This window comes from Hordeum vulgare, chromosome 2H (assembly GCF_904849725.1).
Source record: "Hordeum vulgare subsp. vulgare chromosome 2H, MorexV3_pseudomolecules_assembly, whole genome shotgun sequence".
In the NCBI taxonomy this organism is placed as follows: domain Eukaryota; kingdom Viridiplantae; phylum Streptophyta; class Magnoliopsida; order Poales; family Poaceae; genus Hordeum; species Hordeum vulgare.
Genome location: NC_058519.1, coordinates 504521621 through 504531815, shown reverse-complemented (window position 1 = coordinate 504531815; position 10195 = coordinate 504521621). Strand labels below are relative to the sequence as shown.

The 10195-nt window shown below is 42.7% G+C and overlaps 1 protein-coding gene across 1 annotated transcript; it reads right to left on the bottom strand.

Moving 5' to 3' along the window:
* Positions 1-5591: 5591 nt before the first annotated feature.
* On the bottom strand, positions 5592-8829 carry LOC123426872 (histone H3.3). Its single transcript, XM_045110771.1, has 5 exons — positions 8727-8829; positions 6553-6643; positions 6302-6378; positions 6113-6203; positions 5592-6015 (listed from the first exon to the last, which is right to left on the bottom strand). Exons 2-5 carry the CDS (start codon positions 6622-6624, stop codon positions 5845-5847), a joined length of 411 nt encoding a protein of 136 aa, XP_044966706.1. The 5' UTR covers positions 6625-6643; positions 8727-8829; the 3' UTR covers positions 5592-5844.
* Positions 8830-10195: the final 1366 nt, after the last annotated feature.

Here is a 10195-nt window from a genome sequence, read left to right as displayed (position 1 = left end):
TGTCCTCAACACTCAATCACCCTCTCACACATTTGGCTTGGGTAGAAGAGATTGTTTGTGTGAAAAGCAATTTCCGAAGGCTAGAGATCAATTTTCAAATGGTGGGATTGGAATATCTTGATCTCAACACATGATTAAGTGGCTCTCTCTCAGAAAAATGGATATGGTAAGTGTATGTGTGTTCTGAGTGCTTCCTCTGCCAATAAGAGGTGGCGGGTAGGTATATATAGGGATCTCCAAAAATCCAACTGTTACAACATTATTGCCAACTTGGTGAAACCAAAGTGAAACTCGATGGCACCAGCTAGTGCAAAATGTGGCTAATTTTGTATTCTCGGTGAGACCGATATAGAAATCTCGATGGTACCGATATGGGTGACCTAGGGCAGTATCCAAATCTCGGTCTCAAATTTTGATTCTTGAAAATGGCCGACCAGAAAGTTGGTCACTAATTTCGGTGGCACCGAATGGAATGTTAATGGTACCAAGATTGCTAGGGTTTTGGAATAGGTTCTATCCTAGATGAAAATCGGTATGGCCGAGTGGATAAAGTTGGTGGCACCAATTTGGATGTATAGGCTTTGGACAGAGAATATTTTGGGAGATTGGATGAGTATTTTTTGTGGCTATCTCTAAGCACTTGAGCAAACAGATCATCATAGATACCTCATCCCCTTTTAATAGTATTAGCTTTCCTATGGACTCAAGCGTGATTTCTCACAAAATATAAAATGTAGAGTCTTGAAGCTTGAAGATTGGCCAATCCTATTCCTTTCCTTCATCTTCTTGTTCTTGGAAATTCTCCTCACAATCCTTTGCCAACACGTCTTTGTGGGCTATATGTGAAATATACTAGGTAAAGGTATTAGTCCAAGAGACAATGTATGTTGTCATCAATTATCAAAACCATCAAGGAAGCATATGTGTTTTCAAACATTCCCATTGCCCTCGAAGATGACCTCTTGCATGAACTGGGTGTACTTCGTGTCATCGGTCGGTGCCGTCGGGGATGGCATTCCCTTGAACAGTTTGTGGGCGCCAAAAAATATGGACATAGGAATGGACTGCACCTGCTTCTTGGGCATCCCATCCGACGACTGAACACCCACTCGCGTAATGTTGAGGTTGATAACGAGCAGTGTGGAGGGGATGGCCAGCACGATCCCGCTTCCGTCCGACGAGTCGAGAATCGGGTGTGGCCATGTAGTCGCGATGTGGAGAACCCAGGTGTCTCCGGGGTTATGGAGGATGCCGAGGACTGGCAATGTTGAGGGCGAGCAGTCGACAAGCATGTGCTCGTCGTGGCCATTGTGGCAATGGAGAGAATGACCTACGACAGTCAATGCAACCCGAGCATCATGAGGGTGTTCACCGTAGCTGCGTGTGTGGCCTTGGCGACGATCTCCTCGTTCTGGTCGACCTCGATCTTGTACTAAATGGCCTTCTCCATGTTCGCGACCTTGGCAGTGTGGTCGGTCGTTGCCTTCTTCTTCGACACTCATGTTCGTCGTCCCCTACGCTTGGCCGACTCACGGTCAAGGTGTGTCTGCTATTCCGACATGAGCTCTGATCGCAGCTTCTTTGTGCCCTTCTTCTATGTCGCGGGCCACGCGACGGCAGTCAGGTCGCTGGGTTTCTTCACGACCATGGCAGAGGAAGGGGAGGGGTAGCGCATGAGGTTTTTTGGGGGGAGGGGCGTCTTGTCCCCGGCGAGCGGGCCACAGGAGACAAGAATTGGCCCAAACGCGTCCTAAATTTGGGTCGGGGATGGGGCGAAAGCAGACAGAAAACGGACAAATGTACGTTTCCTTGTGTGCGTTGGGCCGATTTTTCTGTCCGTTTACTCCCAAACGAAGGCGATTGGACCATTGTGTGGCGTGTATTCGAGTTGGCCTTAGGGATGGAAATGGAGAAGCTAAGGTCAATGTGAAACAAGCGGTTGTTTTTCCGGTATGTGTCTGTTTACTTTAGAAAAAAAGGGTGTTGTCTTGTCATTTTTGTGAATGTGTTGACCGTGTGTCGACCGACCCATTTGGTCTGAGCGACACTTTGATGACCAAACATAAATATTTTCTAACTATAAACAAATATTTAATATTGTTTTACAACTTAATAAAATATTATAGTATCATAATAAATAGTTTTGATGACGAATACAAATCACAGTTTACAATGAAATTTAAATTGTCACGGATACATCAAAAAAATGAAACGATACATCTACTGTTCCCAAGGTGCATCCACATGTGCTCAACCAAATCATTTGGATTGGCATATGAGTGTCCTAATCAAGCATTTCATGATTAAATTGGGTAAATTGTGCAAATGTTGCAGGTTCTTGGTGCTCATGCACAACATTTTCACCTTGATATTCAAACCCATGGTCGTACACACTGTCATCACGTGCATTCTCCATGATCATGTTGCGCATGATCAAACAAGCATTCATCACATCCTAAAGCTTCTCGGTGCTTCATGTTAGCGCAGGGTGTCGAACGATAGCCCATCGAGACTAAAGCACACAAAAGACACGCTCCACGTCCTTCCTAGCACTCTCTTGTTGTTGGGCAAATCTTTGCTTCTTATCTATTTCTGGATGTGATATTGTTTTCACTAGAGTCGACCACTAAGGGTAGATTTCATCATCTATATAGTATCTCTTTTTGTGTTTGTGGACAATTATATGAAAGTTGACCTCTATGAAGTGGGCTTCTACAAGCCTAGCGAACACCGGAGAACGCTGGAGCATGTCGATGTCATTACGAGAACCAGCCATGCTAAAAAAAGAGTGACAAATCTAAACGATCTTGTGAAACCATTACTTCTAGTATGCAAGTGGCACCATTCACATGCCCCTTATACTATCGCAGCCAAGCAAATGGACAGTTCTTCCACTTCTGTGCATACAATCTATGCTAACAAGCATTCTCGGAAAGCTTTCATCAGCATTGGTCACCAAGAACCGGGTTGTATTTGCGGCATTTGGCTCTCTCGGGTACTCAGGGCAAAACACTGCCACCATGGCCTTGCAGAACATGCATATTGATGTGAGACAGGTGGACTCACTCATGCAGACATACTCATCCACAAGTTCATGGAAATTCCGTATGCAAGCATATGAATGGCTACACTGCATTTATGATAAGAGGAGAAGCCAACCTTTCCAAGGCCATCCTTCTTGCACTCAAGGTAATTATCATACTTTGCCACTCCCTCGTAGATTCGATTGAACACTTGCCTCATCATCCATAAGCGGCGCCGAAAAAGATGGGGTTTGAAGAGAGCATTGTTCTGAGAGTAATCGGCGTAGAACACGCAATGACCGTTCTTTTTATCAATGTGCTTATCGACGACCAATGCAGCCACCACAAGCTCCTCATCATCCACGGAAGAATCATCCGATGAACAAATAAAGAAGTTCAAAAATATTCCTCCCCACTATCCATGGTACCTGGCGAGCAAAGTGTCAAAAACCTTGCGATAGTGACGGCCAATGAAGAGCCTTCCAATATAGGTAGGCGGCAGCCTATAGAAGAGGAGACGAGGACAGCGAGCATCAATGTGGGTGGTCTCTCTACTCTCGGCGACGGCGACGGCGACTATGGCAGGGACGAGTAGATGTGTTATGAGGGGAAAGGGTGCATGCGTCCTTGACGGACAAGTCAAAGAAGGACAAGGACGTGTGTCCCGCGCGTCAACTTCATGTCCATCTCTATTCAAACAAGACCAAATTTAAACGTTCGTCACAGGAGGACAAGGACGTACGTCCCGCGCGTCCGCACCCTCGGAGCTAAATTTAGACTAAAAATGGATCACGGACGGACAGTAAACATACGTGTATCCGCATTAGGCCGTGATCCATGTCATTTTCAACTCAAAACGGACATAATTCCTACGTGAGAGTTGGCATGACTGCCCCGCGGTGGCGCATGGAGCACCATCTCGCTTTGTAGAAACTAGAAGGACTAGGTGCGCTTTGCTGCGTCGTTAGATTAAAAAAAAACTAATTACTCTGTTTCAAAATACAATTGTATTACTTGTTTAAAATGTCAAACCTTCAAATTTTGATTAAATCTATAGATAAATATATCAAAATCCATGATATCAAATTGTTGTGATTAGATTCATCATTAAATGAATTATTATATTTTTCATTTAATATTGTGGATGTTGATATTTTTCTCTCAACTTGATCAAAGTTGAAGAATTTGATCTTCCAAAAAACTAATACCCCTTATATTTTCAAACTAATGGATTATTTCATTTGATGTGGCGGGAGATGACATAGTGTGTTATATTTTTATTTATAGTTCGATAATTTGATGAGCATTTCATGGTGCCATTCTATATTATATGCTAACTAGCCTTATATATCTGGGAAAAATTCTACGTGAACGGTTGCACGGGCGTGATTGATATGTTTGATAGTCCTGTTGTTGTTGACTGATTTAAGAAACTATTAGTTCTGCCAAAATCATAAACAAGCCGTTAAAAAGCACAATGTATTTGTCGAAAGAATTAAACGAAAGAGTTCTAAGAAATTATCGACCCAATCAAAATCGAATAACCCAATTTTAATTGAAGTCTTGAAGACCTCAACTCAATGTGACTCTTTAAAACTAAGAAGTATAATGTTATAAAGGTATAAATAAAATAATTAAATGAAAGAGTTTTGAAACATTATCGGATGTTACAATGTCAATTGAAGATCTCGATTGAATATGGGCTTTTCAATTTTAGGAAGATGGGTTCTTCAATTCTAGAAAGATTAGTGCTATCGTATATGCAACAAATCTTTAGATTATGTGTTATTCTCACATAGAACACTTGCTTTTTGCAATCTACTCCCTCAGTCCCATAGCAAGTTATAGCCCCCTTTTTTTTAGGGATGCAGCGAGTCATAGTACTTTTTTATTTTCTTTGTTTCTAAATATAAGTTTTTGTAAAGATTTCACTAGTAGACTACAAATGAATGCATATAGAAGTATTTTGAAGTGCAGATTTACACATTTTACTCCGTACAGGTATATTTTAAAGTGTAAATTTACTCATTTTGCTCTTTAACCCTAATGAAATCTCTTAGAAAACTTATACTCCCTCCGTATCATAATATATGACATTTTAGCAGTTCATTTCAGCTGCTAAAACGTCATATATTATGGTACAGAGGTAGTATTTAGGAACGAGGCGAGTAGAACACTGCCATCATGGATTAGAGATAAAGATTGCAGTCTTTCTAATTGGGCTGGAAATCTTTGGCCCCCGTTAAACCACTTCAGAAGTGAGACTGGATGGTTTTTTACTTGCTCACCGGTATCATCAAATTTTGTCATTTCCCTGTACACTTTCTACTTTCCAGATATATTATAGAGCAATCTAATTTCGATAGCTAATTTGTAGGATGTACTCCCACAACTTACTATTCGGCTGGAACAACTTTTGCGGCTAAACTACAGAAAGCTTATACAACAGGAATTGCAAACACTCTAGATGATCAGAAATTTCACTTGCCAGCAACCTGACTAGCCTTCGTGCTCCCCCAAATTCAAACTTGCATCACAGAGATACAAATAAAACATGACACAGGCACATAATAACAGTTCACGCAATCACTAATTTTCGAACATAAAATGCAAGGTTCAGATAAGAACCCACCATGTGGACGCTTCAGGACGACCAACGAACAAATGATCCAGCTCTAGAACATAGTACGACAGAGTACAGTACTGACATATTACTACAGACAACTAGTATTAGTAGTTCACGACACATGATAAGTGTTCAGCAGCAAAAGCAGACACACGGAGCTATGCCCACCAGAGCCATTCCCACAGGCAAAGCAGCTTAAGCCCTCTCGCCACGGATCCTCCTAGCCAGCTGAATGTCCTTGGGCATGATGGTCACACGCTTGGCATGGATGGCGCACAGGTTGGTGTCCTCGAAGAGACCCACCAGGTAGGCCTCTGCAGCCTCCTGAAGGGCAAGCACCGCATGGCTCTGGAAGCGGAGGTCAGTCTGCACAGACACACCGACGGTGCTTTTAGCTTACTTGATTGATAAGAATTTGACATAACAGGAGCATAGCAATGCAGTGCACAAGTTGATTGATCACCTTGAAGTCCTGGGCAATCTCCCTGACAAGCCTCTGGAATGGAAGCTTCCTTATGAGCAGCTCCGTGCTCTTCTGGTACTTGCGGATCTCACTGCAAAGTCAAGCACAAAGCTTACTCATTTGAGAATACTTTAAAACGAAACTGTATGCAGTAACACATGCTAGCATAGGTTGGAAGGCTTTACGCACCGAAGAGCAACAGTTCCAGGGCGGTAACGGTGAGGCTTCTTCACTCCTCCAGTTGTGGGAGCAGACTTGCGGGCAGCCTGTTGAACAGCAAAACAGAGTGTATGGTCAACCAAACAATAATAATAACATAACAATCCATCTATATCAACAAGATATCTGATAAGAAACTGGCCATGTATGAGCAACAGTTCATATTTTACAAGTTCGTTTACTCAAACCACTAATAATCTGTCATTGTTGCAGTGACAAACCTTGGTGGCTAGCTGCTTCCTTGGAGCCTTCCCTCCAGTGGACTTACGAGCAGTCTGCTTAGTACGAGCCATGATCAAAACTTTGGTTCACCTAAAGCAAAAAAGGATCATAGTCAGTCATATGAATATGACAATACCATAACTACAGTTCTCTAATAACCATGCATAGTTGCTAGCAAATCATTCGGTGTATTTCTAATTTTGCAAATAGAAGCCAGAAAAGAAATAGCAGTCCACTGATAAAATTATATGCTTCCTAGTTAGTATCTCATATAATGACTGAACGTCATCTTCACATAGTTATCTGCATATGCTGTTAGTTTTCACTTTACACAAGAATGAACATTAGCTAACTAGCAAGTTGGTACAATTCAGATACAATAAATCAATACTAGATGTTAGGCTATCAAAACTGTTCCATTTGCAATCTTATCATGATGGTTATGCAACTGCTTATCAATGCACACAATTCACTTCCACTATCAAAGCACCTAAGTACAGCAGTTTATCCTGGTCCTATCATTCACAGATACATAGACAGCAGGTTGCCCTCAACATCAAACTGAAACAGTAACCTAAGTACATTCACACTGACCATATATCATGCAGTATGCATACTTTAGATCTGGAGATGTCAATAAACACTATGAGCTCATGCAAATTCGTTCCAACCCTACAGTCTAATAGAAATGACCTGCCTTCAGATACCGAATTCTCCAAACAAGAGTTCTCTGCTCAAAAGATATAGCACACACTCAAATAATTCAAAGCAAAATTTATACAACTGTAATACACATGAGATTACGGATTAAACAAGCAGATTAACCAACAGAATTCGGTATCAATCCACACAATTCACTTCCACTATCAGAGCAACTAAGCATAGCAGTTTATCCTGGTCCTATCATTCACAGATACCTAGACAGCAGGTTGCTCTCAACATCAAACTGAAACAGTAACATAATTACATTTGCACTGACCATATATCATGCCCTATGCAGACTTTAGATACTGGACACGTCAATAAACACTATGAGCTCAAGCAAATTCATTACAACTCTCAGATACCTGCCCTCAGATACCAAATTTTCCAAACAAGAGTTCTCTCCTCAAAAGATATAGCACGCACTACAATAATTCAAAGCGAAATTTATACCACTGTAATACAGATGAGATTACAGATTCAAGGAGCAGATTAACCAACAGAATCAAATATTGCACAACTAACTAACTTGGATAAAACTAACTAGCAAGAATGAGCATCAAATATGCTTATAGTTTATCTTATCACAGGAATGAATTCAGATAAAATAACTCAACACTAGACATTAATCAATTGACACTGCCGCATTTGCTATCTTTTCAAAATGGCTATGCAACTGCTTCCATGTATCAATGCACACAATTCACTTCCACTATCAGAGTAATTAAGTACAGTAGACTATCATGATCCTATCATACCCAGATAGCAACCTGCCATATGTGAGGTTGCTCACAACATCAAGCTCAGAACAGTATCATAATAACATTTGCGTTGACCGCAGATCATGCTGGATGCAGACTTCCGATACTGCATATGTCAATGAACACTATGAACTCATGCCGATTTGTTCCAACCCTTACAGTCCTAAAAGAAACTACCAACCCACAGATACCAATTCTCCAAACAAGAGTTTCAACAACTCAAAAGATATAGCACGCACCACAATAATACGAAGCAGAATTTATACAACTGTAACAAACATGAGTACGTATTTGAGGTGCCAGCAGATTAGCCGACAGAAATCAAATATTGCACAGCTAACGAACTTGGGTACAACAACGGTGTACAAGAATCTACAGATCTGCGGAAATTCTTTTGATGGCTAAGACGCGAAACCATATATCGTCAAATCATGCGATTCGAACTCGAACTACATCAATCGGTCCGCTATCAAACAACAAAACAACGCCCAAAAGCATGGTAAGACCCGAAAGCATCGGTCGAAACAATAGAATCTGTAACCACGCCCAAACCCTAACCGCGCCTAAAAGTTCAAATCCGCGCCATGTTCATCACGAATCAACCGCCCCAGAGAGATTAACGCGGACAGGTCATCAACCACGGCGGGGAACGCAGGAATTAAGCTACCGAACCGACGCCGAATCGAAGAGGGCAAGGGGGAGAGGGTTACCTCGCGCGCTTCGGAAACCCCAAATTCGCCGAGAGGGGGAGGTTGCAGCTTTCAGGAGACTCGGAGAGCGGCTGTTGAGTAGTGATTTTTTTTTTCCCTTTCAGAGGATGAGGTGGGTTTTATACTCGGGAGCGGCCAGCCAGCCATGTCTCGGTCAGAGCGGACGACCTGGATGTCATGTTTTTGTGCTTGGCCTCGAGCGATCGGACGGCAGAGGCCAGCAGTTGGGCGGTGCCACGGATCGCGGTTGCTGCGCGCTGCGCTCCTATTGGCTAGGATAGGGAGGATGCGGATCGGGGATTAGTGTGCGGTGGTTCGACTGGTGGTCGTATACGGGTGTGTTTTTTCCATAGTATATGTACGAAAAATTGGCAGCCTCTCGTAGGTCGGACAAGTTGATGCGGCATACAGATCGCTGTGAGATCTCACAACATTGTAAGGGTCTATTTTTTTTAGCTTTTTTTGGCTTATAGAATAAGCTGCCCTTATCCAGCTTATTCTAGAAGCTCAACTAAAAATATATTTTTTAAAAGCCTATTAGTACAGTCTTAATTAGTAGGCTTCTAAATAAATAAATTTGGTTGGGCTTCTACAATAAGCTAGGTAGGGGGCAGCTTATTTCAGCTTATTCTAAAAGCTAGCAAAAAAGTGGGCCTAAGAGTAATTCGAACCGGTCGACCTAAACGGACACGTGTTTTGTCCGTATTTTGTTTGTTGAGTTGGGCCGACAGACATTTATATCCGGTTTTGTAATTGGATCGGCATTTGCATTCAATCCGTCAATGACTCATTTTTAGGGAGCGCAAAAAAACACAATAATTATTTTCAAGAAAGAAATTTTGTCGGCCTGAAAAGCGAGAAGGCGCACTTTTCTAGGTGTCTTCCTCATCATCGTCGTCGGAGCCGGTGAGGTCGACGAGCGTCGGCGTCGGGCCAGCGGAGTAGAAGGTCCTCTCGCATGCGGCGACGACTTCGTTTGTCGGTGGCTGCACCGATGCTAGTTGGGCAGTACATCGCTCCTCCTCCTCAGCTTCGGCCTCGCGTTCCATCCACTCGATCCGTCGGTCCTCTGTGTGCTCCTTCGTCAGTCGTCGCTCCCGCCGATGCATTGGCCCGCGTTGGACGGTCGTCGTTAATAAAGACAATGTTGGTTTTGACCAGATGTCACACGTGGACGGACGCAAACATGAGAAGGCGGACGCCGCGTATGCTTGAGTCCATGCCGACGCAATTCAGTCCTAAATTTGGGTCTGAAATGGGTTGGCACGAACGGGAAGCGGATGCGTTTCGAAAATGGGTCGGCGCGTTGGCCCTTCACTTTTACCTGTGACGACCCAAATGGACTGTGACAAATGAAGTGGGTCATCCGGTTAGAATTGCTCTAATCTCATAGAAACAAGAAAAGTACAAAAAGTAGATGACATGCATCTCAATTTATACAGTAGAAAGACATGTCATTTGATGTATAG

Coding starts and splice junctions, on each gene's coding strand:
- LOC123426872 (XM_045110771.1), bottom strand. CDS start 6,624: ATGGCTCGTACTAAGCAGACTGCTCGTAAGTCCACTGGAGGGAAGGCT. Junction 6,379..6,552: donor GGAAGCAGCTAGCCACCAAG/GTTTGTCACTGC, acceptor GCTGTTCAACAG/GCTGCCCGCAAGTCTGCTCC. Junction 6,204..6,301: donor CCTGGAACTGTTGCTCTTCG/GTGCGTAAAGCC, acceptor TTGACTTTGCAG/TGAGATCCGCAAGTACCAGA.